The sequence below is a fragment of the Aquarana catesbeiana genome, linkage group LG06 (assembly GCF_042186555.1).
Source record: "Aquarana catesbeiana isolate 2022-GZ linkage group LG06, ASM4218655v1, whole genome shotgun sequence".
Lineage (NCBI taxonomy): Eukaryota > Metazoa > Chordata > Amphibia > Anura > Ranidae > Aquarana > Aquarana catesbeiana.
In genome coordinates, this window is record NC_133329.1 from 58861908 (window position 1) to 58889218 (window position 27311).

Consider the following 27311-nt stretch of genomic DNA (forward strand, 5'->3'; position numbering starts at 1 on the left):
CTCAATTCTCCCGGAAGGTGCGGGAGACTCCCGCATTTCTGCGGCGGCTCCCGCACACACGGAGGCGCCTCCTGATCTCCCAGGAATGATCGGTGTGGTGGGAATCAGCTGTGATCACGATCTCCTCTGTATAGATTTTGCCGCTTCTCGTTCTCTCCCTCCCGCGGCTGAAGGCTAAAAAGCTATACAGGGAGATCGGTGATCGCAGCTGTTCCTCCAGCCGCACCGATCATCCCCAGCTGTTCTGTGTGCTCCTCCCCCGGGCCCCTCCGTGTCCTTCTCCAGCCCCCCTCGTCCCCCGCAGCCGGCTCCCCTCCTCTCCTCTCCCACCAGCTGTGGGGGGAACTAGCAATTGGACACAGTGAGCGAGATCGCTCCTGTGTTCTGTGATAACTGAGCAGAGTAAACTGTGTTTATGAATGGAGAGGAGCCTCTGTCTCCTGTTCATTTATCTTTAGTGCTGAGAAAGGGACTGGGGAATCTGTGTCCTCAGTCCCTTTGTCTGTCTCAAAGGGGAGATGTCAGGGGTCTGTTTAGACCCCTGAAATCTCACCAAAGCCCCCCCCCCAAAAAAATTGTAATAAAATTCTAAAAAATGAAAAAGCGTAAAAAAAAAATAAAATAAAACTACTGACACCACTCTCCTCTGCCCTACCAATACTGTCCACTGCCCCAACCCCCTCCCCCCAAAAAGCATTGTGAAAAAAAATTAAAAACAAATTAAATTATTAAAAATAAAAAACTACTGACACCCACCCCTTCCCCAGAAGCACTGCGAAAAAATATTGAGAAAGTGATTTAAAAAATATTTTGCCGCGGGGGGGGAGGCGGGCCGGGCGTTTGCGGGCGCGAAGCGTCACCTCTCTGAAATGAGTTTTTGCAGGTTGGGATGTCTGAAGACTGTTCCTTGTGTCTGGATAAGAGTGAATGGGGAAACCAGTCATCTGAAACCCTTTCCGAGGTAGTGCTACATAACTAGACCGTCACACTACATGCTTGTTGGTAAAGCTAGAGGAAGTTGTATAATCACTTACGGGGTCAGGTTAAGTTTTAACCAGCTTTAGCTTTATGTTTTGCTCAGCCCCTTGCAGTTAAGAAGCCGAATGAGATGAGCTGCTAGACCAGTGATGGCGAACCTTGGTACCCCAGATGGTTTGGAACTACATTTTCCATGATGCTCAACAACACTGCAGAGTGCATGTGCATCATGGGAAATGTAGTTCCAAAACATCTGGGGTGCCAAGGTTCACCATCACTGTGCTAGACTGTACCAGAACATTTTTTACCTAGATTTTTTTTTTTGTAAATGGATAGCAATACAAGTCTTCTGACCAAAATTACTTTAGTCATAAAATGTCCCTGTAATAAAAGGGATAAGGGAAATAGGAGATTTATTCCAATGCAGCATCAGTCTTGGAATCGGAAAGTTAGATCTGTGTCGGACATCTCCCGCTCCAAATATGCATCAAGGATTTCATTCTGTGCCACTGTGAGATGATTCTTCCAGTCCCCGCAGACACCTGGAGACAGAGACATGCAGAGGCTGATCCATTAAAGGAGAACTAAATGGTATCTGAGCACCACAGATCAAAACACTATTTAATTCAGTATTGATATTCAAAGCAAAGTCACCCACCCATCCATGTCTCCATGATTTATTTTGTCGAGAAATCAATTTTAAAAACACCCTCTACCACGTCTAACTGTGGCCATCTAGAGTAAGGGCAATCTGCCCTTACTCAAGATGACAGCTCATGCATTAGGACAGCTCATGCATTAGGACAACTTAACTATGCTGGCATGCATGTACCATTTACTTCCTGAAATCCATCTGCCCTTAGCTCAGGCATGCAGGCAGGAGAGGGTTCTTGTGTAGAGTTGCCACCTCATCCCTTTAAACCTGAACACATATGAATTACACAGGTTCTGAGGCTAATTTAATGCAGATAAGGCACCAAGTGAGTTTAATTACCACCTTAATCAGCCACAGAACCCGTGTAGTTCATATGTGTTCGGGTTTAAAGGGATGAGGTGGCAACTCTATTCTTGTGGGTGGGTGCAGTGCAGTGTGGCGGCAATAACACATACAGTCTGAGTGCAATGAAAGAACCCTTTATTGAAATAATAGTTCACAAATAACCTCTGCCGGGTTAGCCCCCCCCCATATCAAAATTTTTGAAAAAATCTTATGCAGTTTGTTAGATCTTTGTTAGATCAGGTTAGATCAACCGTTGTTTGCGTTAGATCTCACACAGAAGAAGCAATATTAACAGTTATTTGCTGGGGGGGCTAACCCGTTATCAGCCCCCCCTTATCAAAAAATTGACCAAACAGCTATTTTGGAAGCTATTTGTTAGATCCGGTAAGATAAAGTGGTTTTAACGTTAGATTCAAATATGGTAATTAGAGGTCACAAATAACCCTGTGGGAAGTCAGCCCAACCGGGAACACTCACAGGTTCAACATCGTGTAGAGCAGGGTTTCTCTACCAGGGTTCCATGAAAGCCAAGGGTTCCTCTAGAGATGGGATATGCAATTAGCAGACCTCCACTACAAGTCCCATGAGGCATAGCAAGACTCTGACAGCCACAAGCATGACGCCCAGAGGCATGATGGGACTTATAGTTTTGCAACAGCTGGAGGTCCGCTAATTGCATATCCCTGCTCTAGAGGTTGCTAGGGGTTCCTTGAGCAATGAGCAATTTCTGCCTCTCCTATAAGTTTCCATTGACCAGTGGTGGTGCAGCCATAAAGGGCGCAGGAGCGCCGCCCCGTCTCTCCTGTCACCGCTCTATCACCATAGATAGATGCATGCATTGCATGCATCTATCTATGGTTGCTGCTGACACCCCCTATTCAGGTGTATGGCCCCTTTTCGAGTGCCGGGCACCTGAATTACAGCGGCGGGGGTGTTTTTTGGAAGCACCTGATTAGAGCCATAGGCTCTAATAGGCGCCCAAAAATGTGAATAGTGGGCGCAACGCTGTGCGTTCGCTATTCACTCAGCTGTGTGTTAGCAAAGTGAGAAGAATTATAAATATTTATCCTTCCTAAAACTATCCATGATACTTTTTTTTCTTATTTGCATTAACATCCACAGTTTCAGGTAGACATGTGCACTGACAAAAAATTTGTTCATTTTCGTTTCATTTGTTTTTTTGCTTTTTTCGGAAATTCAGAATTACGGAAATTCAGAAATCTGAAAATTCGGATTTTCGAATTTCCGAATTATCAAATTCCAAATTATCAAATTCCGAATTTTTGAATTTTCAAATTTTCGAATTTTCGATTTTCGGATTTTCGAATTTTCGAATTTTCAATTTTCGAATTTCCTAATCCCCAATTTTCGGTAATTTGAAAATTCGAAAACCTGAAAAAAAGAAAGAAAATCAGTAAAATTTGAAATAATAACTAACTAATAACAACTAACTATTGAATTATAGGTATTGGAATTTCCTTTCAAATTTGGCTGTTTGTGAACGTAACAAATACAAATTTATCTGAAGTTACGAATTTTTCGAAAAAACGAATGCCGTATCCAAACAAATGGAATGGAACAAATTTATAATAAATAAAAATAAAAAGTTTTTATTATTGTTATTTATTATTATTAGATCCTTACGTTCCATTCGTTTAGATACGGCATTCGTTATTTCAGATAACTTCGTAACTTTGGATAAATTCATATTCGTTACGTTCACTAACAGCCAAACTTGAAAGGAAATTCCAATACCTATAATTTAATAGTTAGTTATAGTTAAGTTATTATTAGTTAGTTATTATTTCTGATTTTTGGGTTTTCGAATTTTCGCATTTTCATTCTTTTGAATTTTCAGATTTTCATTCTTATTTTCGGACTTTCGAATTAGCGAAATTTCCAATTCCAAATTCGAAAATTCTGAAATTCTGAAACTTCCGAATTAACTAATCGGTCAAAATTCATTAAAAATAGAATTTGAAACTAAATGAATTGCACATGTCTAATTTCAGGACAAGCTTTCGTGTACCTCCTTCTTCAGGGTCCAAGCAGTACTAATACACAAAGTTTTAGAAGAACTATAGGCACTTTTTTCGTTTTTTTTTCATTTTGGATAGAGCAAGGGAGGGTTATAAATCCTTTTTCGCCATCTGTGTCCCATTGCGGAGATTTCCCTTCACTTCCTGTCCCATAGCCAAACAGGAAGTGAGAGGAAATCCCTGCATATTAGGGTAATTCCTTGGGGACCCCCAGGTCACCAGCACTTAGTGTCTCCATTGGAAAATTTCCTCTCTATTACTTTTCTGGGGACAACCCAAAAACTTGGGATTTTCTTTTACTTTCCCTTTCAATGATAATGGTAATCAGGACAACTAGAGAGAGTGAACCTCCATAACGGGGGCACAGAGAGCAATAAAAACTGACAGGGGTTCTAATACCTCAGCACTCTATCCAAAACTAAAAAAAAAAAAAACTGTTGCCTTTAGTTGTACTCTAAGTATTGCTTGGACCTTGAAGAAGGAGGTACACCCTGAAATCTTGTCCTGCAAATGTGCATGTTAGTGCAAATAAAAAAGTATCGTGGACACTACACACTTGTTCTATTGCATTAATACGGCTATAATCACCTCAAGTATTCCTAGCCAATCACAGAGGAGTTGGTCCAATATAGTAAGCTTAGGATAGGAAATGAATCCTTGGCATATCGTTCCAGAGTGCTCTGTCCTTTTTTGGGCTCTGCCCTAGATGGAGCTATGCTAGAGGAAGTTAATTGTTCCTCTGGGTTCCACACGAAGAGAGCCAGTGCTAAGAGTTTAATGCTACTCTTGGCCCTGCTTAGCAGCTCCCCAAAAAAAATGTATTTCCTGGAATTCTGTCCAGAGGAAGATGTGACTGAAATATTGAGGGAGATGTACTGCAACCTGAGGAATCACTTGTGCCTGCCTGCAAAGAGTAAGCAGAACTGAACCAGTCAGATGGGGAGGCAAGCACAAGAACCTCCTGGCTGACCTGCAGTTACTTATGGAGTAACCAAGAAGACACAATAACCTTGGCTTCTATTCTTCCTTGGTGCATTGGGTGATACAAAAGCTTTCTAAAGCTTTCTGAAGTTGTTGCATGCGTAAAGCCAAGGGGCTTCTGTACATAGAAGTACTGCTATTGTGCTTTCAGGTATACTCTTCCCTCACCCTCTACTTCTTGAATGCTCGTTAATAAATCTACAAACCCAACTAAAGTGACCATCAAACCTTTGGTGTTTTACCGACTGCACAAGAAGGATCCAGTTATGCAAGTAACAGGACTTGGACTTTCGGAGTGTACACCTAGTGGTCCACTTGGGGGTCATCTCACATGAACCTGTAATAGTGTTACATACAGTAGGACAGGTAATATGGTGGTATAACTGTACCTCATGTATGTACACGATTACAAACTATGTATTGAAACTCATCAAGATGAATTATTATGTGTTTACCTGAAAATAAATATTTAGTTCCTGTAAACTCGTAGCCCTCATGCACACAGGCTGTTAAAAAAACGTTATGAAAACGCCAGTATCTTTGCAGTGAATTTTTTTAACTTTTTTCAGCTTTTTTCAGCGTTTTTGCAATAGCGGTTTTTAGCGTTTTTGAGCGTTTTTCCGCGTTAGCGTTTTGAGCGTTTTTGAGCGTTTTTAAGCGTTTTTCAGCGTTTTTGAGCGTTTTTGAGCGTTTTTCAGTGTTAGAACGTTTTTACAGCTGAAAAACGTCTTTCAGAACGCACTGGTCCTGGGTTTTTTTTACAGCTTAAAAACGCTTATGCCACTTGCAGCTCAAAAACGCCTAGGTGGGCATGAAGCCATAGACTAACATAGACAGGCCTTTTTAAGCTGCAAAAAAAGCTCAAAAAAGCAGCTGTAAAAACGTCCATGTGCATGAGGACTTAAAACAAAAATTACTTTCTACTAGCAGGTATAGATCTGTGGATTTTATCATTTGGAATGGAGTGGGGTTGAGGATCTTTACCTTTCCGCATAAAAGGGGAGATGTTGTGGTCCATGACTGATGAAGGTATGGTAGAATAATTGGACATTTTGTTTTCCTTCATAGCCTTGAACGTGGTGTGCTGGTGGATCTTCTCCAGAACATCGTCAGGAAGGTCTTTCTCTATGAACTTCAAAACCTTCTTGATCTCACGCTTTGGATCCTTCACCCAGAGAGAAGAAGATGAAGACAATGTGCCTGGTCTTAGCGGAAAAGACAGATACATTCATAAAGCACTTCTCTGATCCCTGAACTAGAAGACCTCAAATCTGCCATCACCAAAAAAGGTGAGAAGACATCACAATGATCAGTTGTGGCCGGGAAAACTAAATTTGAAGCTGTCAGGTTTTCAAAGTTCAGTATTAAACTTTTCATCCAATGGTATTAAGTATTGGTATTAAGTGAAGTAATCATTTCACCTATCCTCTTCTAGCAGAAGGAGACTGTCTCACCTCCAGCATATCCTCGTAGAAAATATAAAGCACATTTTTCTGCTGTCTGATCTTCCACCAGCCCTTCACATGCTGGCTCCAGGAGCCAAAGGCAACTGCAAGAAAGAATAGGACAATTTCAGATTGCTTACAGCTAGAACCTGTGTTTCAGATTTATGTGGATGCTGGAAAGCTGAATCCTACACTTGCTTCTTATATCACTTAGGGAATCGAGTTTTGAGGTGACTCCAATTCATTCAAAAGTTGTTTTGTTGTTTAAACATGGTGTGCATCTTCACTCATTTTTTTTTTTTTGTTGGCCGCCATGTTTTATTTATATAAAATAGTCCTGCGCTGCCACCTAGATATTACAAATCAAACAAAATAATCAATTACCAACCGATAAGCTGCTGCAGATACCTTATATGTGTACCCACGTCTATACTTATAATATAAAATCAATATTGATGCCAAGCTGCTCACATTAATTCATAAATCCATAAACCATCAAAACAAATCCATCACCATTATAGTGCCCCATAGCCAAAAATACATGATCAAACCACATATATACAACACTTATTATGTAAAATAAATTACTGGTACTTCCATGTGGGGATTCCATGATGAAGTCATGTGATCGATGACACAACATGTTGGGCGGAGCTGGGTGGCTTCACACCAGGAAACCAGAAGTGCAGTTCTGAGCAGCCCTTGCAATTTGCTTATGCATGCTGGATAACTGTGATGATTCTCCTGCAGTGCACCAGTAGATGTGCACTGACATATGTGAGTGTTTTAATAAATTACTCCTCTGATTTAAAGTACTACACTATGGTGGCTCTTTATTCGATTTGAGTACATTCTAGCTGAAAACTGAATTAGTGGACAGAAGGAATGCCCAGCCTCCTAAAGGGAAAACATTCATTGCTGATTTGATGGACCCCAACCCTTGATCTGTGGAAGTGTCTTGAAGCCCATCATCTTCCCTCATAAAAAAAGGTTTATATGCAGTAGACCTGTATCCTTACATGGGTCCAAATTATAAGGTCAGAAATGTCATCAGCACACCAGGGATTCCTCAGAAGGATCCAAAGATTTATTTACATGGTCACACAGTACACAAACAGCAACGTTTCAGAGCCATGCAGGGCCCCTTTGCCAGGCACTTGCCTGAGAAAGGGGCCTCTGGTACTGTCTAAAAATACACAGCACTTACATTTTTTAATTAAAGGACCAGCTCACCCAAAAGTAATTTTTGTAGATATACAGTAAATAGGGTTTAGTAAGCTTAATCAGCCCCTGCATTCTTATGGATTTTGAATGCTTCAACAGCAAGAACATACCACCATAATTCCTGACTCTGCTCATGTCCACTTAGGTGCTTTGGGTGTTCTCACTCACATTTGGTATTTCTTCTCCCCCTGTTACATTCTACATAAAATAGAATAAACAAAAACAGGGATGGTGGAAGGTGTGCAGATCTGGGAACAGCAGGTGTACAGACCAGGAACTCAGCACAGGGATGGTGGGAACATCTCATAATGGGCACAGCAGGTAAACAGACCTGAGAACTTAGCACAGGGATGGTGGGAGCACCTCATAATGGACACAGCAGGTGTACAGGCCCAGGGATGTAGGACATGGAGGGTGGAAACCCCTCATAATTGGCACAGCAGGTGTACAGACTCAGGGACACAGCATGGGGATGGTGAGAACTCCCTATAATGGGCACAGCAGGTATACAGACTGGGAATTCAGCACAAGGATGGTGGAAACCCCTCATAATGGACACAGCAGGTGTACAGACTAGGGAACTCAGCACATGGATATTGGGAACACTTCACAATGGGCACAGCAGGTGTACAGACCCAGGAACACAGAATAGGGATGGTGAGAACTCCCTATATTGGGTACAGCAGGTATACAGACCCGGGAATATAGCACAGGGATGGTGGGAACCCCTCATAATAGGCACAGAAGGTGTACAGACCGGGAACTCAGCACAAGGATAGTGGAAACCCCTCGTAATGGGCACAGCAGGTGCTTTAGACTCTAGATCTCCAGAATCCACCAAACAATGAACACAATGGACACAGCAGGTGCTTTAGACGCTACAGCTCCAGAATCCACCAAACAATGAACACATATATCAGATAAAAAAATCCAAGATGTGTACCACCACAGGTGCTCCCCCCTCTCCAGAAGTAATTTCACCTAAAACGGTGTGACCACTGCAGCTAAGTAGGGTCAGAAACAGCTTTTTTAGCCTCTCTAGGGCTACACCATGGCAACCCCAGAACTCCTCTCCACTCCTTGCTCCCAGGTACCCAGTAGTGGCCGGTGAAAAAATGTAGATAAAAGCTAATAGTGCTTATATCATTTTAAAATAGGTGTTTATTGCATAAAAGGCAATAACAGGGTACTCACATTTTTCTGGTGCTACAAGCGCACCAGTCTATAAACAGCCAAAAAACAATCCGTGTTTGGAATCTACCTCTTCCGTTCCACACAAGCCCCGCTGACACTTCTAAATTAAACCAGCTCCACGCTAGTTCCTAATATCGTGGTCGTCCGTGCCCCTCCCCTATATGTGTCGACACAGGGTCATGTGTCTTCCTCAGGAGGATTTCATGAACAATGATCACCATTTTAAGCCCTTCATACAACCAAGATAGGTATAAAAAAGGAATACATACTTGTCCCATCCATAAAACCTTGAAAAAATTCCCCGAATGTCCCAGGATCCGGGTGGACAATGGCCATTTGATAGAAATGATAATATGATACCAACACATCTTTAGGATTGCGTGCCACATAGATCACCTGCACAGAGATGGAAAAGAATCTGTAGAATTAAAACAGATCTGTGCAACGTGTGAGATATTCCAGCTGTTTAGTGGCACAGTGTACACTGAGAGCTTGAACACTCTTTGTAGTAGATGAGCTGAGCAGACCAAATGGACCCACCATCACTGGTCTCTTTCTTGTCATAGGGGATTGATATAATATTCTGACATGTACATGTGTAAATGCAGACTAAAAAAATTGAAATTCTGCAGATAGGTGAAAAAAGGAAACAGCTAGCAAAACATAATACAAAATTAAATACATGAATACATAAATAAAATTGATAGGCCTCATTGTGATAAATATGAAAATTTCCAAAAAAGAGGGCTATATCAGACTTGCCATAGATAGACTCTAAAAAAAATATAGACAGACCTTTCCATCATGATACAGATCAGACGCTTCAGAAAGAGATGCAATATGCTTTCCACTAAGAGGGTGTGTTGCATTTAATATGTATGTATATATATATATATATATATATATATATATATATATATATATATATATATATGTCTGTTTTTCTGATTTTTTTTTCTCAGACTTATGCCTGGTACACACTATCAGATATTCTTTGAATAAAAAAAAGAGGCGCTAGGGAGGAGCCCCTGTACTAACAATCTGATGTTAGTGCAGCGATCTGAGCTATGGTGTTCTGACAGTGGGATGCTCCCTGCCACAACACTCCAGTCAGCGCTGTCAGCCATTGGCTGCTAGCGATGATCGGATGCTGATCGGATGCTGATCGGCAGATGTTTTTCTGGCATGCCCCTTTTTGACAAAAGCCGAATGTCAACCGGTTTCTGTTGAACCAGCCAATACCGTGTGTACCAGAAGAATGTGTTTGTTTGCCTTAGAAGGAGACATTAAGTTTCTTTGCGTGTTTGAGTGGATACTCAGCAAATGCCTGGGAAACATTTACACAAGCTGTCCTCTAAAACAATGAACTATATGTTGGGCTAAAGTCAGCTGGCAGTTAAATGTTTCTAGTGTTTTACATTAATTATGTAACTGAAGTCAACAAGTCAGGTAACCAATGGTCAACATAGCTTGACCTTTTGACATATATGACCTATGGCATGTATGATACAACAGTGTCATCTAGAGGTTGAGTTAAGTTGAGAAATGTTCTCCCATATAAAAGTAGTGAGAAAGGGTACACATATGGGGGATTGTCTAACTGAACTTTCCAAATAACAGTCTAAGCTGACAGGATTGTCTAACTGAACTTTCCAAATGACAGTCTAAGCTGACAGGAGGACCCTATAATGACACCAAAGAAGGTCTATGCCAGAAGAAACCTTTTTGTGTAGTCCTATTGTACACAGACCATAGTTCATGTGTTTGCTAGGAAGTTGGTGGCATTTTGCTTGTCGTATGTATATCTGTCAGTCTTGTATTGTTTTCCTATAATTGTAATATTTTGTATGTGCAGCATTTTTGTTTAGTAAAAGCACATTAATAAGCTACAGAGGTCTAAGCTTTCTTGCTTCTAATGCAAAGTTACCTTAATAGATGCAAAGCAAAATAGAGGGCTACACCAGGCTCTTCTGGCAGATTTAAAGCAGAGTTCCACCCAAAAATGGAACTTCCGCTTTCAGTGAAGGTGACCCCCTGACATATCATTTTTTTTGGGGGGGGGGAGCAAATACCCTCTTTTTAGAGGCACCCAGCTCCCACTTCCTCCCGCGGCACCTCTCCCCCTCCCTCCATGCAATCTTCTGGGATATGTCACAGGTCCCAGAAGATTGCCCGGCCAATCAAAGCACGCAGCACGGCTCGCAAATGCGCAGTGCGTGCCCGGCTGTGAAGCCACAGCCAGGCGCCCACAGTCAGAATGCCGGCGCCGTGCAGAGGAGGGGGAGAGGAGCGGGGCTTCGTTCTCCCGCATCACTGGACCGTGGGACAGGTGAGAGTCCGATTATTAAAAGTCAGTAGTAACACTCTTTGTAGCTGCTGACTTTTATATGGGTGGAACTCTGCTTTAATTCTCCAGAAAGATATTTCAGGATTTCTGTATTAATATGTGTTAAGCTTTATACGCAGTGATATGCAATTAGCGGACCTCCAGCTGTTGCAGAACTACAAGTCCCATGAGGCATAGAAGGACCCTGACAGCCACAAGCATGACACCCAGAGGCAGAGGCATGATGGGTCTTGTAGTTTTGCAACAGCTGGAGGTCCGCTAATTGCATATCCCTACTTTATAGAATAGTGTATTGGTTTTTTAAGAAGAAGAGGTGGACATGACTTTCCAATAGAGAAGATAGACCAGACTCTCAGGAAGCATAGACATGACAGGCTAATTGCATATCCCTACTTTATAGAATAGTGTATGGATCTTTTAAGGAGAAGAGGTGGACATGACTTTCCAATAGAGAAGATAGACCAGACTCTCAGGAAGCATAGACAGGGCAGGCTCAAGGATGTGAGAGGAATACCAAAATGTACAGAAGAAGGATATAGTAGAAAGAGAGACAGAGCGGGTTCTCCAGAATGAGATATAATTTGGGATCTCCAGAATAAGTAATAGACCAGGCTTTCCAGAAACATAGATCAAGCAGGCTCCCCAGAATGAGGGATAGACCAGATTCTCCAGAAACATAGATAGGACAGGCTCTGCAGAGTGAAGGTTAGACTGGGCTCTCAAGAAACAAAGGATAAACAGGATCTCCAGAATGATAGATAGAAGTGATTATCCAGAATGAGGGATAGACCTGGATGTTCATAAAACAGGGATAAGAAGTTCTTGGAGGTCCGTTGAGCCCAAAACTGGGTGTGTGTTGCTTTTGTTATGTTGGTACTCTTTATACCGGGAGCTCCACCCCTCCACATTTCTATTCAGTATGTAGGAGTCGGAATAAGAGACACCTTTTTTTGACTTTTTTAAGTTTTATAGATCAGTATCTCCAGAAACAGGGCTTGACCAGCTCTCCAATAGAATGTAGATCACACCAAAGCCTTGCACCTTGCAGTTCTTTTCCCAGAAGCTCTGTGGGACAAGCTCCATAGGTAGGTGAGATTTGATCACGCGCTGAGTCTCCATTGAATTCAGGATTTCAGTTCCTGGGGGTGAAGAAGCAACCAAATGTAATTTTATTCTTTAGAATTCCATATTGGTGTACAATTCACTATCCAAATACTGTATACTATCGCTATTTGCCATTAAAGAAGAATTCCAGGCATTGTATATTTTTATATAGTTACATTGGTCCCACTTGAACCAATGTAAATATGTATATACCATTCCTGGCCGATGTCCCTGGAAACCACTGAAGTAGACAGTGATCCTACTCTAGACATCTCCATTCCAGGTCCCATGGTGAACTGCTGGCCTAGGGTATTCTGAAAACTGGTGGATCGGCCACACATGGTATATACATAGTTACATTGGTCCAAGCTAGTACTAACATAGCTATGTATAAAATATCCATACCTGGAATTCTTCCTGAAGTTTAGCTAAAAACACATTTTTTTTTCTCTACAGTTTTAGTTACATTGCTTACCTGTAATAAAGTATGCCCCCATGATGTGCAAATAGCTGGATTATGTAGAACCCTTCACTGCAGGATTGCCCTGTCCTCTTCCTGTTGCTAAAGTTCTGTTTCTGTTGGGGGTTATCAGCTTCGGGGTCTCCAGGCTCAGCTGTATTAATGATGATCTGAGGAGGGCTTGCCCCCCTACCATCTCCCCCAATGAGTGAAGTTTTTTCATACTTGTAACACAATCTGTGAATGGGGGAGAGAATCCTGACTGATCAGGCTCTGCTCCATTCACACATCTTGTTATAGGTTATGCAATTAATGATAGAACTTTTCTATAGCTGAACCCAGAGATCTGAAGCGGGTAACCCCTACAGCAACAGAAGTTTAATAGCAGTAGGAGGACAGGACAGCAACGTCAATGGCTTGTCCACAATGGCTTACTCACTTTACACTGGGAGTGCGTAGGCCTTATATGACCTACATTTCTTCATATGAGGTCAGCATCATTCAATGAGTGCCTGGAAAAGGTGGAGGGTACAGCGCTGAGCGCACCTTTATAGACAAACTATAAGTGTTGTCTCTGCAGTGTATGGTTCAGCATTTTAGTAACGTCTTACTCTGGCAGTGGCGGCTGGCGGACTTTTTTTTTTTGAGGGGGGCGGCAAACAGTATGCCACAACCCCAACCCCTGGCAAACCCCATCCCGGTCCGGTCGGTAGCACTTTCCCCATCACCGGCAGCTTCCCCTGTTCGGTGGCCGCAGCCTTCCGTTCTCCTGCTCTCTATGGGTCATCACAGTGACAACGGCGGCGGTGGCTTCCGTTTCCTCCCTCCTCCTCAGCGGCCAATCGGGAGTCTTCTCTTTTCAGCCAATCGGAAAACGGGCCTCACACCCGCTTCTGATTTGCCGGATTGAGAATCAGTGTTTCAACAGTAAATATTCATTCGCTGTTGTAACACACCTGGGTGGGCTCCGGTCGCACTCTCTGGGACCCAAGCCCACCCTATTTTGAAGCCTGTTAGAGCCTCTGTCTCTAATCAGGTGCTTAAAAAAAAAAACCTGGCCGCTGTACTTCATGCGCCCAGCCTTTCAATTGTTTCCCCAGACCTTTGCAAAGCTTGTTTTACTCTTGGCTCAGGAAAATAAAAAATTGTGCTATGTTCTGACTTACCTTTGCCCACATTGGGTACTGCAAACTCTAGGAAGGGCACCCGATCATATATTGCACCTCTGGCCGTCTTTTTTGTGTCTCCACTATTGAGGATCAGATCCAAAATCTCACTCATCCAAGTGGTTCCTGGGAAAGAACAGAGTGACTCATAAACCCTTATTCCATTAATGGGGAACTATTTGTTTGCGCTTACTTGAATTATATGCAAAAATCCAGAGCCCCCCAGTCAAATGTTTACTATCATATCAGTTAACCACTTAAGGACCGAGCCTCTTTCTGAGATGCGTTGTTTACAAGTTAAAAACAAGTTTTTTTGCTAGAAAATTACTTAGAACCCCCAAACATTATACATTTTTTTTTCTAACACCCTAGAGAATAAAATGGCGGTCATTGCAATACTTTATGTCACACCGTATTTGCGCAGAGGTCTTACAAGCGCTTACCATTTTTTTTGGAAAAAATACACTTTTCTGAATTAAAAAATAAGGCAGCAGTAAAGTTAGCCCAATTTTTTTTTTATATTGTGAAAGATAATGTTACGCCGAGTAAATTGATACCCAACATGTCACGCTTCAAAATTGCGCCCGCTCGTGGAATGGCGACAAACTTTTACCCTTAAAAATCTCTATAGGCGACGTTTAAAAATGTTTACAGGTTGCATGTTTTGAGCTACAGAGGAGGTCTAGGGCTAGAATTATTGCTCTCGCTCTTCTGATTGCGGCAATACCTCACATGTGTGGTTTTCACCGTTTTCATATGCGGGCGCTGCTAAATGTATGCATTCGCTTCTGCGCGCGAGCTCGGCGGGATGGGGCGCATTTACATTTTTTTTTCTTTTTTCTTTTACCTTTTATTTTTATTTTTTTACACTGTTCTTTTTTAAAAAAAAAAATGTGTCACTTTTATTCCTATTACAAGGAATGTAAACATCCCTTGTAATAGAAAAGAGCATGACAGGTCCTCTTAAATATGAGATCTGGGGTCAAAAAGACCCCAGATCTCATATTTACACTAAAATGCAATAAAAAAAAACATTTGTCATTTGAAAAAATTCCAAAAAAAAATGTCCCTTTGAGAGTTATGGGCGGAAGTGACGTTTTGACATCGCTTCCACCCTGCTATGGTATGGAGACGGGTGGGGGCCATCTTCCCTTCCCTTGTCTCCATACCCAGCCACAGGAAGGACCCAATCGCCTCCACCGCTATCGATGGCTCCGGTAAGCAGCGGAGGGCACGGGAGAGCGGCGGGAGGGGGGGCTCCTCTCCCACCGACGATAACGGTGATGTTGCGGCAAATCCACCACAGAGGCCACCATTATCGGAAACCGGACCGCCGACTGAAGAAGAAGATATCTGGGTTATGGCAGCTAGCTGCTGCCATAAGAGAGATATCCCTCTTCAAACAGCCGGCGTATATCGGCGTGCTGGGGTCCAGAAGTGGTTAAAGTGATTGTATACCCATTTTTAAAAAATTTTACCTACTACAGGTAAGTCTATAATAAGGCTTACCTGTAGGTAAAATGAATATCTCCAAAACCTGCATGGGAGTTTAGGAGATATTCACTTTGCATGCAGCCACTGACGTCAGCGGCGCATGCACTGTGAATGCCTGGCTGAAGGTCCGGCAGGTGCTGCCGAACCTTGCCGGGAAGAAGACTCCCGAGCGTGTGTCGTCATCGCGGCTTCGGCGCTGTAGGTGGAAGACACGCAGAGGGCAAAATTTCAGCTCCCTCAGCGTGGACCAGGATTAGATACCGACGGCTTGTTCTAAGGTAAGTATTTCATAATGAGCTAGTATGTGGTGCATACTAGCTCATTATGCCTTTGTCTTACAGGCTTTTTTTACATTTTTTTTTTTGTTCTGCAGGTATACAACCGCTTTGAGGTAAATCTAAAGCCAACATTTTTTACATTTTGGACAGAGTGTGGAAGGGTTAGAATTAGAATCCCTGTAAGTTTTTTTGGGGTGCATGTTTCCGCTAAGAAGTTTCACATTTATTAGGCCTCATGTTCACTGCTGCTGGTAAACGGACATTTAGGAGCAGTTGGGTGTTTTGTTTTCAGCTGCTCCTGAGCTCTCCTCTATGTTATCTTATCAGTACATCTACACAGGGTCCTTCATAGTAGTTTCTAGACAGTTGAGTTTAGAAGCTTTCTTTGGCAAAGCTAAAAAATGCGTTCAGGACGGATGTTCAGAGGCATTTGAAACGCCAAATGCCTGTAACAACTTGTAAACGTGTGTAAACGCAGTAACTCGTGTTTAGCCACATTTCACTTACCGAAGCAGTTTTAATTTCTTACTATTTGAAAAAAACGCTTACAAACGCAAACGCGGCATGTAAACGCGGCAAAACGGACGTTTTTAAACGTCAGTTAACTATCTGTCATGTTAAATCGTTCAGGAGAGGTTGAAAAACGTCCCGTGTACATTAAACCTAATGCCCTGTACACACACATTACGACAACAAAATCCATGTTGGATGTTATTATTATTATTATTATTATTATTCAGGATTTATATAGCGCCAACAGTTTACGCAGCGCTTTACAATATAAAAGGGAGACAATACAGTTATAATATAATACAATACAATAGGATTAAGAGGGCCCTGCTCAGAAGAGCTTACAATCTAATATGTTGGCTCAAACTTGTCTTGCATACACACGGTCGCACAAATGTTGTCGGGAATTCCGAACGTCAAGAACGCGGTGACGTACAACATGTACGACGAGCCGAGAAAAATTAAGTTCAATAGCCAGTGCGGCTCTTCTGCTTGATTCCGAGCATGCGTGGAACTTTGTGCGTCGGATTTGTGTACACACGATCGGAATTTCCGAAAACGGATTTTGTTTGCTGGAAAATTTGAGATTCAGATATCAAATTTCCATGTCCGATGGAGTCTACACAATTTCCGACAACAACGTCCTATCGAACATTTTCCGACGGAAAATCCGACCGTGTGTACGAGGCATTAATGTGGGAGATTTCACCTAGAGGAATTTCTCTCACCTGACTTTGGGTACGTATTAATCATGATATCATCTTCTCTGGCTTGGAAGACCTGAACATTCGCCCAGTTTTCAGCAAAGGGTCCCAGGATCGGCATCCCGCTGACAATTTTTATCGGAGGGCGGCTCATGTCTGCAGAAAGGTCTGCTGTACAAAAATGCAAAAGTTATTGTAGAAAACTTCTTGACAATTAGATGCAATAACCTTCACCATAAAACACAGAGCAATATGTGATGAAATTTAAAGAATATGATACACAATAGCACAATAAGGATTTTGTTTTCTCTTAAGCCTCCTACACACGGTATGATTGTTGGCCAACCGAGCGTCTGATTTTTGTCAAAACGGGCGTGTGCCAGGATCTTGTCTTGCATACTAACGGTACACAATTGTCGTGCCACAAACACGAACATAGTGACGTACTACGAGGAATTTCAGCTCTTGAGCGCCACCCTTTGGGCCCCTTCTGAAAATTTTGCGTTTGGTGAGCATTGATTCCAAGCATGCGTGTTTGTACTTTCGACTTTTGCGTGACGGATGTGTGTACTGACCATCCGAAAATCTGACGTCAAACCGTTGTCTGCCGAAAATTTACTAGCCTGCCATCCAACATTTGTTGGCGGGAAATTGGACAACAATTGTCAAAAGGAGCGTACTAACGGTAAGATTTTAGGATAACAGTCTGTCTACAGACAATCCCCTGCCAACAATCGTATCGTGTGTACGAGGCATAAGTCATTGATATATAAGATGGCCTTGAATGTTACAATCTGAAACTCTTGTAGGACCCATGTTGAAGGCCTTTGGCCTTGTGTTGATGGCATCAGTTTCTGAGCTTCTGAGATCACTCATGCCGCATACACATGATCCAAGATCCAAGATTTTTCCGACGGAATTCCGCTCAAGCTTGGCTTGCATACACACGGTCACACAAAAGTTCGCTGAACTTATGACCGTCAAGAACGCGGTCATGTACAACACGACGAGCCGAGAAAATGAAGTTCAATGATTCCGAGCAAGCGTTGAATTGTTTCCGAGCATGCGTAGGAATTTTGTACGTCGGAATGTGTACATCCGTTCGGAACTTTTTCCGACCGAAATATTGAGAACGTGCTCTCAATCTTTTGCTAGCTGGAATTCGGCCAGCAAAAGTCCGATGGAGCATACACACGGTCGCATTTTCCGACCAAAAGCTCTCATTGGTCTTTTGCTGGCCGAATTTCCGATCGCGTGTACGGGGCATAAGAATTCATTGATAGGTCTATTTGATCTGCATTTGATATTTCTTTTGACCTGCTTCAAGGGTGTGGGCGGGGCTTAATACGCCCATGTGGGGACCAGGAGAAAACACTTGCTAGTGTCCCCAAAGGTGGGCCAAGGCTGCCAATTACAGAAAGGCTGGCGTTAAGGCAATGCGATGCTTCTCCAAACAAATTAACTACTTGTAATCCATGGCCCAACTTCTGTACACTTTGCATTGTTCACTACGGAGTCCGGACATCAATTCCTCATTACATTTTATTACTTTTCTCTTACTTTTGTGCAGCATTTCAGAGCCAATACCGCTGAGCCTGTACCGGACTCCACCAGCCCAGTAACCTGTCGCCTCACTCCCAGGGACATCGATCCGCATATTACACTTGAATACTAGGAAGCTCATCTCTTTACATAACTCATGCTTATTCTCTCCCATGGCATCACTCCATCTTCTGGGACTTCTAGGCTGGGACCCTAGGATGCCCCATGCTGCGAGTCAGACCCAGTATTGGGGTTTCCGGTGACTAGGAAAGGAGCCTAAGCACACAAACTCCTTCACGACCAGGGCCTTCCGTCACCTTTGTCAGGTCACACCACTTCCTGACTGGCTGTTTGCTTATGCAACAGCTTTGCTGCATGTTAGACATTTATACTGCATCTTCTCTAAGTTTTTTTGTCCCCTTATTAGGCCCTGTTCCTTTAAAAGGCCATACAAGCATGCACTCCTTTAACCACTCAGCCCTGGAAGGATTTACCCCCTTAATGACCAGGCCATTTTTTTTGTGATTCGGCACTTCGTCAATTTAACTGACAATTGCGTGGTCGTGCGACATTGTACCCAAACAAAATTGATGTCCTTTTTTACCCACAAATAGAGCTTTCTTTTGGTGGTATTTGATCACCGCTGCGGTTTTTATTTTTTGCGCTATAAACAAAAAAAGAGCATTAATTTTGAAAAAAAAGGTTTTTTTTTACTTTTTGCTATATGTAAAAAAACGAATGTCTTCATCAGTTTAGGCCGATATGTATTCTTCTACATATTTTTGGTAAAAAAACCCCGCAATAAGCGTATATTGAATGGTTTGCGCAAAAGTTATAGCGTCTACAAAATAGGGGATAGGATTTAAGGCGTTTTTTTTTTAACTAGTAATGGCGGTGATCAGTGATTTTTAGCGGGACTGTGACATTGCGGCGGACAAATCTGACACTAAGTCTCACTCTTTTGGGACCAGTGACATTTATACAGCGACCAGTGCTATAAAAATGCACTGATTACTGTATAAATGACACTGGCAGGGAAGGGGTTAACACTAGGGGGTGATCAAGGGGTTAAGTGTGTTCTAGAGAGGTGCTTTCTAAGTGTAGCTGGAGGGGACTGACTGGGAGCAGAGAGAGATCGCTGTTCCCAATCACTGGGAACAGACGATCCCACCGTACTCCATTGACAGATAGGGGATCTGCTTTGTTTACATTGACAGATCCCTGTTCTGCCTCTCTGTGGAGGGGTATCGGGTGGGTGGTGGACAACGCGGTCGCTGTATCTATTAATTGAAGCGACATACCGGTGCAGCGATTCATGCAATAGGGCCGCCCTGCCGCAGTGTAACTGCGGCGGCTGATCAGCAAGTGGGTAACATATGCCATTGCTGAGCCTGTCATCTACAAGGACCCCCAGATCCTTTTCCATCCTAGATTCCCCCAGAGGTTCTCCTCCCAGTGTATAGATTGCATTCTTATTTTTCCACCCATACGCATTATTTAACATTTTTCTACATCAATCCTCATTTGCCATGTAGTTGCCCACCCCATTAATTTATTTAGATCTTCTTGCAAGGTTTCCACATTCTGCGGAGAAATGATTGCCCTGCTTAGCTTAGTATCATCCGCAAATTCAGTAATTGAGCTGTTTATCCCATCCTCCAGGTTGTTTATGAATAAATTAAATAGGATTGATCCCAGGACAGAACCCTGAGGGACCCCACTACCCACCCCTGACCATTCCGAGTACTCCCCATTTATCACCACCCTCTGAACTCGCCCCTATTGCAAATACACTTGCAGTGCACTTCCAAGTGCACAGTATATTTGCCTTTAGTAAATCAACCTCTATGATTGTTAAACAATATTCACAATATTACTAAAATATATTTTGTGATTTGCTGTTCCCAATCACTAGGAACAGACGATCCCACCGTACTGTCTCTATCGGTTGCAACTAGCGGTACAAGACTCAATGTGAATAGGAGGCTTGGCTGATTCATCACTTCCGCTGGCTCTGCATGGGTCACTTAGTTATTCGTATGATCCAGATTGAGGCTTGGTATGGTACTGCTGGCTGGCTTTGTTTTGATATTAATAGCGGTGACAGGAAGTGTTCCCCATGCCCCAGAAGAAGTCCAATCGTGACGAAACCGGTCGGGCGGCGACAGACGCTGTCCTAGTCGCCGCAACTTTTAACATTTTTATGCTGCAGTTTTTTAATATTAGATGCACCTTCAATGGCCTTTCTGTTTAGTGCATTTATTTCAATAAACACCTTTAAAAGGTTTTACGCTATTGGAAGCCTCATTTATTTTCTTTTGGGTGTTGCTTGGCTGACATGAGGTTTTGATTCTGCTGCGGGAGGAACAGCTGGAGAGATGTATACTGCCTGCACTACTTCCTTATTGATGCCTGGAGCTGGTATATCCCAAAGCGCACTTGACCTTCCATAATGGAGGGTCCACACCATGGGATAAGAGCACATCCTGACTATATGTTGGTGGCGTCACTTGGTGGAGGATATCGTTGGATTCCTTTTGCACTGGCACTTTATACAGCACTTCTGGTTTTCCTTGATCTGTTAGATTCATAGATCATCTGTTGGACTTTATTTACTTTAGTATTTATTTAGCACAACTTTTTTTATTTTTCATTTACTATTTATATACTTAAAGAATTTCTTGTGATTTTTTTTTTTTACTCTCTTCCGCTATGTGCCATTCGTGTTCTATCTAAGCCACCCTAATTGCACCCTTACATTTTTTGTTGAATTCTTTGTAAAGATGGAATGCTGATGATGATCCCTCAACCTTATATTTTTTGAAGGCCTTTGCCTTTGCTTTTATATGCATTTTCATGTTGGAGTTAAGGCACTCAGGACTTTTATTAGCTCTTTTAAATTTATTTCTCATTGGGATGCACTGGCTAATACTATTATTTAATATGCTATTAAAGCATACCCATTTTTCCTCCGTGTTTTGTGTTCCTAGAATTTTATCCCATTTAATATCTTCAAGCAAGGAGCATACTTTATGGAACTTGGCTCTTTTGAAATTCAGTGTCTTTGTATTACCCTTATGTTTCCTATTTGTGTGATTTATATTGAAACTAATTGACCTGTGGTCACTGTTTCCTAAATTGCCCCTTTTTTTTACATCTGCGATCAGGTCTGTATTGTTAGTAATCAGTAGGTCTAGTAATGCATTGTTCCTTGTTGGTGCAATTACCATCTGATCCATGAAATTGTCCTGTAAGACATTTAGGAAATGGCGAGCCTTAGCCGAATGCGCGGTTCCTTCTGCCCCAGTCTATGTCTGGATAATTAAATTCCCCCATTATAATGACACTTCCCATTTATGCCGCCATTCCAAACAGTGATAGGAGGTCTACCTCCCCCTCCTCTCTCTGGTTAGGGGGTCTATAGTATTCTCCTAGTATTACTTTCCCCTTGGTTTCCTCCCCTTGAAGTTCTACCCATAAGGATTCCACCTCCTCCCTTGCTCCATTAGTGATGTCGTCCCTCACATTCACTTGTACATCATTTCTGATATACAGGCATACCCATCCCCCCCCTTTTTTTTCACCCTCCCTATCTCTGTAATATAGGGAATACCCTTGAATGGTTGCCAGCCAATCATGAGAGCTGTTGAACCAAGTCTCCGAAATTCCCACAAAATCTAAATCCTCCTCGTACAACAGTATTTCTAGTTCTCCCATCTTCTCTGCTAGACTCCTGGCTTTGGTGAACAAGCCACGTAGTTTTTCCTGGTTGCATACTATCTCATTGTTGGGCGTTCTGAGGCTGCAAATTGGATTTGTTACTATACTTACCTCGGGTTTGGGTGCTTTAGTCAACCTACTACTAATGCCCCCAATACTACCCTCTGGAATTTGTTCCACGCTGACTATCTCTACATCTGGACCATTCCCCCCCCCCGTAGCCTAGTTTAAAAGCCCCTCTAACTTATCGGCCATTTTCTCTCCCAGTCGAGTTGCACCCTCCCCATTTAGGTGCAGTCCGTCCCCGCTAAAGAGCTGGTAATCGACTGAGAAGTCAGCCCAGTTCTCCAGGAACCTGAACCCCTCCTTTCTACACCAGATCCTCAGCCACTTGTTTACTTCCCTACTCTCCCGCTACCTATGGCTCGAGGTACCGGTAGTATTTTTCAGAATACTACCTTGGCGGTCCTATTTCTCAATTTACCTCCTAGGTCCCTAAAATCGTTTTTTAGGACACTCCATCTTCCTCTGACTTTGTCATTGGTGCCAACGTGCACCATGACAGCCAGGTCTTCCCCAGGCCCTCTCAGTAATCTGTCCACCAGATCCGTGATGTGCCGAATCCGAGCACCTGGTAGACAACATACAGTTTGGAGCTTCAGGTCTTTGTGACAGATTGCCCTCTCTGTCCTTCTGAGAATTGAGTCCCCTACCACCAGAATCTCTCTATCCTTTCCTTTCTATCCTGACTTTTTCCACTCTACCCTTCCTAACTGTCACCCATCTACTCTGCTTTGGTGCCTGCACAACTTTGTATCCACCTGCCTCTGTGCCGGCACCTGCTGGGTGCATTCCCAGCTCTCCTTTAGTATAGAGATTCTTTTCAGTGTTGACAGTTGCTTCCCTAGATTCAGAACATGGGCTTCCAGGGAATCAACGTGCTTACATTTTGCACAGCAGTATTTGCCCTAGTTCTGCGAAAGTGCAAACGTGTCCCAAAAGACCACTACACATTAACAGCCGTGTGTTCCTTGAAGACACCTGGAAACTAATCTTAACCCTTTCTATGCCAGAACCATTTTTTTGTTTTTGAAAAATCATTTGAGGCCTGAAGATTAGTTAAAAATAAAATGCTTTGGCTGTACATACACTTTAAGACTGGGCAGATCTCCAGCATTTGTTCCACGTACAAGTCAGAAAAGTGTCAGAAAAGTGTCTATTACCTGATGGATGAACTGGACAGAGCCGGGAGGGGTTGGCGAGCAGTTTCTGTGTGCGGACGGGGAGATGCAGAATCAGTTATGAGACCAGGAGGGAGGAAGAGAGGCCCAGTCTGAGAGTGAAAGGGCGGTCACTGTATTGCTGCCAAAAGAAAAAAGAAATGTGCCTACTACGCCAGATGGCTCTGTGCCAAACACAGGCTCCCTAAGCTTGCAATTATACATTATAAGCCGAAATTCCCAAAGTATCATAAATAGCGACACAACTGGGACACAATTGTAGCACCCTGGGGTTTAGTCAGGAAGCTCCTCACCCAATTCCCTGTCAGGAGTAGCTACTGTAGATAACTGTTAGAGATCCGCTGATTTCTCCCTAAGTTTGGCCTTGTTGTACTTTTCTCTTCTGCCGCTAGGTGGCCGGGCACTTAGTGACATTAGATGTGAGAAGGACATTTCAAGGTCAAGTTATGAGTATATGGGGTATCTCAGCGAATGGGCAGGGGTTTTCTTAAATCCCTTTGCCTGCTGGGAGAGCCTATATCAGTGATGGTGAACCTTGGCACCCCAGATGTTTTGGAACTACATTTCCCATGATGCTCATGCACTCTGCAGTGTAGTTGATCATCATGGGAAATGTAGTTCCAAAACATCTGGGGTGCCAAGGTTCGCCATCACTGGCCTATATATTCGGGTAGAGTCAGGTGATCTATGTTCTGTGACACCTGGATGCAGTGCCGGCCCAAGACATGGTGCTGCCTGGTACCAAGAATGAAATGCTGCCCCCCCCCCCCCCCCAAAAAAAATAAAAATCACTCCCACCAAAAGGCCCCCACATTTATTATTTTATATCATGATAACTAAAATTAAATCTTTAAGGCGCTGTAGGAGCGGTGAATACACCGCTCCTAAAGCGCCCCCTACCCATTAAAATCAATGGGCAGTGCCTCTGAACCGCCGGCAAAGCGCCGCTGCAACGCCGCTTTGCTGGCAGTTTTAACCCTTTTTCGGCCACGCTAGCGGGCGAAAAGCGCCGCAAAAACAACGGTAAAGCCCCGCAATGCCTCAGTGTAAAAGTAGCCTTACTGACAATCTGATCTATCTTGCACAGAGAGGGAGTTGAAGCACAGCAGTAATTAACCTCTTTTATGCCTGTTCCCAATAAAATTCGCCACTATTGTAAAACTATTGCATCTTGATTAGAAGCCATCAAAATCATACAAATAATTTTATAGTTTGTATGTAAAACGCATGTTTCTTTTGTAAATCTGCATGATCATTTACAAACAGTATAGAAGAAAAGGCCCCATTGAAGTGTTTCCAGGGAAAACATGGGTACAATAGAAAGATCAGTCCCATTCAATCCAGCTTGAGTCCCTTATAAAAAAAAATCTTAGAGAGAAATAACTTGAAGTTGTACTACCAACCAACCTAACTCACCTTGTTTTTCAGATAGGCAGAGAGGCTGCCCAGGCTCAGCTCACACTCTGTCACGGGCACAGCCACACAGGCAGCTCTCCTCAGACCCTTCCTTCCCTCACGCTGGAGATGGAAGAGGTGGGCGGAGCAATTGATTGGCCTGAAGGCTGAGCGCTGTGAATGCTGGGGCGGCCGCGGCCTCTGACGTCAATGGTTACTAGGCTCCGGGCGGCAGGCGATTCTAACAACCAGTGCAGGAGACAGCGCACAGTGCACAGCAGATCAGCATCTGCTCCGCTCCGCTCTGCTCTGCTCCTGAGAGTCTTGCTGACTGATCCGGGATTCCTGTCGGTAACTTCTTGCCGGCCTGGATGCCGCCCCCTGTTAAATGCCGCCTGGAGCCATGGTCCCATTGGGTCCCATGGTAGGGCCGGCCCTGCCTGGATGGCTGTCTGGGTGGACGTGTGTCGTATGCCCTGGGCTGCTAGGCCAATGATTGGTCCTACACCGGGGCATCTGGCTGCCAGGTCTAGTGAGGGCCTATCCAGAAGTAAGAGAGCAGCGCAGGGTTGGGACTGCGGCTTGCAGTCCAACCAGAAGTGACGGCTCTGCCGGCCAGAGAACCTATCGTGGTCGGAGGTAGAAGGGAAGCTGTCGCCACTAACCACCTTTACCAGGGACCACAGTGAGTAGCGGAAGCAAGTACCGGAGCAACATTCTCACCTAACGGGCGCGGTGGAGAATCAGGAAACTTCAGCCGGTGACCAAACCAGGGACCCAGCCAGCAGAGGTGACGCTTGCAGGGCAGCCTTGTGTGTCAAGCCAGGGACCGAGCCAGTTAGCAGGGGTGAAGCTTGAGAAGTATCTGGAGTCCCAAGCTAGGGACCCAGCAGGGAAGCGTGGGTGACACTTGAGGGAGATACCACCACAAAGTCATAAGGAGCTTAAGGGATTCATAGTCAGTGAATCAGAGGGTCCAGTGAGAGACTGGGAGCTCAAGGGGCTGAAGAACTACAAGTAGAAGTTGTAGTGAAGCTGAGAGAACTGTTGAACTTTGTGTTAGGAACTGTTGAACATTGTTGCCATAGGAGACAGCAATCCTGCACGCGCAGAAGTGGCGCCTTCCTGGGGCCTTTCCCTGTACGGCTGTCCTCCTATTGAAGTCTCAGAGTTACCACATATTGAAGGATGTCTGCGGCCTTCTTGTATGACATCTAAGTGCACCTATTGTTCTGTGCTATCGCCCTCTTTCGGCTAAGGGTTCCTACGAACTTAAGACAGGTCTTCTCAGAAGAGTTGAAGCTGTTATAGCCTCAAAGAGTAGGCCAACTCAGTATTGAACCCTATGGACTAAGACTGGGATGCCATTAAAGTTCATGTGCGTGTAAAGGCAGGTGTCCCAATACTTTTGGTAATATAGTGTTTATCCACCTATGCGTATGAATGTGTAAATTGGGTTTTGCGTCAGTGGTAAATTGGACACACTTACGAGGGAAAGTGTGAGAGTGGGAAGTTTGTCCCTACTTACTATCACACATTACCATACGTGAAGATATGCAGAAACTCTTGTCATTATGGTTTGGCACTCAGCCAGGTAAAGTGCATTTACAATTACTTGTTTCAAGTGTGAAAGCAACGTTATTTTTCAAACTATTGCTGTAATTATGAGCAGGGCTGCTGATAGAAATCACGAGTCCCTTTACATCCTACCTGGCAAGCCCCCCCGAATATATTAAAACTATATTTTCATTTAAAATACAGTAAAATCATTATTAGGGGACACAAACATAACAGAGAACCTGTTTCTTTCAATTGTTTCTTACATTGTTAAAATTAGTTTATTTTACGATATTTAAAAATTATTTATTACAATGTTTAGCAATTATTTTCTTTACAATTTGTTATATTTTTAGAGGACAGGGAAGCCGGCAGCTCCACGGGGGCGGCAGAGTGACAGGGGGGCACACAGAGGGGGATCAGAAGCAGGCAGAACAGGGAGGGGGCTGGGGAAGTAATTACAGGAATGATGTCCTGTGTCTGTGTCTCTCCCTGCAGCAGCTGAAAGTCAGCGGAACGGAGAGAAACCGGCTTTCAGCTGCTGCAGAGAGCCTTCTGTAATTGCCCCTCTGCCTGGCTGCACCAATTTCCTTTGCTGTTCGGGCCCCCTATGTGCCCGGGCCCCCTACAGGAGGACTGGTAGTCCCCCCTATCTGCGGCCCTGATTATGAGTGACAAGAAACTGGCTGATTGCTAAATGACATGGTTATTTAAGCGGTTAGCAGAGTGCCAGGCTGGTACATGTTGTTCTACTGACAGAGAGAGTAGCGACCTTGCCTGAAATTTCTAGTGTAAAAATGAGAGACAAATTCACTTACTAGTCTTTCTCCTTTTCTTCACCCACAGCAGTCTCCATAAGCTGTACTGAGTTGCTGTCTCTAACTACACTGCCTCTTGCAAGCTGGTGAGATAAGGGAGAATGCAAAAGTGAA

General features: G+C 43.5%; 2 protein-coding genes across 5 annotated transcripts in view; both read right to left on the reverse strand.

The window, feature by feature from the left end:
• LOC141148486 (sulfotransferase 1 family member D1-like) overlaps nt 1-27311 on the reverse strand; it is a 109855-nt gene that overhangs the window by 25140 nt on the left and 57404 nt on the right. The window lies entirely within an intron of this gene.
• Nucleotides 1237-27302, reverse strand: LOC141148489 (sulfotransferase 1 family member D1-like). Of its 4 annotated transcripts, none has more exons than XM_073636007.1 (8): nt 27198-27302; nt 16949-17095; nt 13939-14064; nt 12250-12347; nt 9131-9257; nt 6453-6547; nt 5983-6163; nt 1238-1520 (listed from the first exon to the last, which is right to left on the reverse strand). In XM_073636007.1, exons 2-8 carry the CDS (start codon nt 17076-17078, stop codon nt 1408-1410), a joined length of 870 nt encoding a protein of 289 aa, XP_073492108.1. In that variant the 5' UTR covers nt 17079-17095; nt 27198-27302; the 3' UTR covers nt 1238-1407. The 4 variants fall into 4 exon arrangements, with proteins under 4 accessions (XP_073492109.1, XP_073492108.1, XP_073492107.1 ...); XM_073636006.1 differs by lacking the exon at nt 27198-27302 and adding an exon at nt 23410-23549 and having other exon boundaries at nt 16949-17092; XM_073636005.1 differs by lacking the exon at nt 27198-27302 and adding an exon at nt 23410-23549 and having other exon boundaries at nt 1239-1520.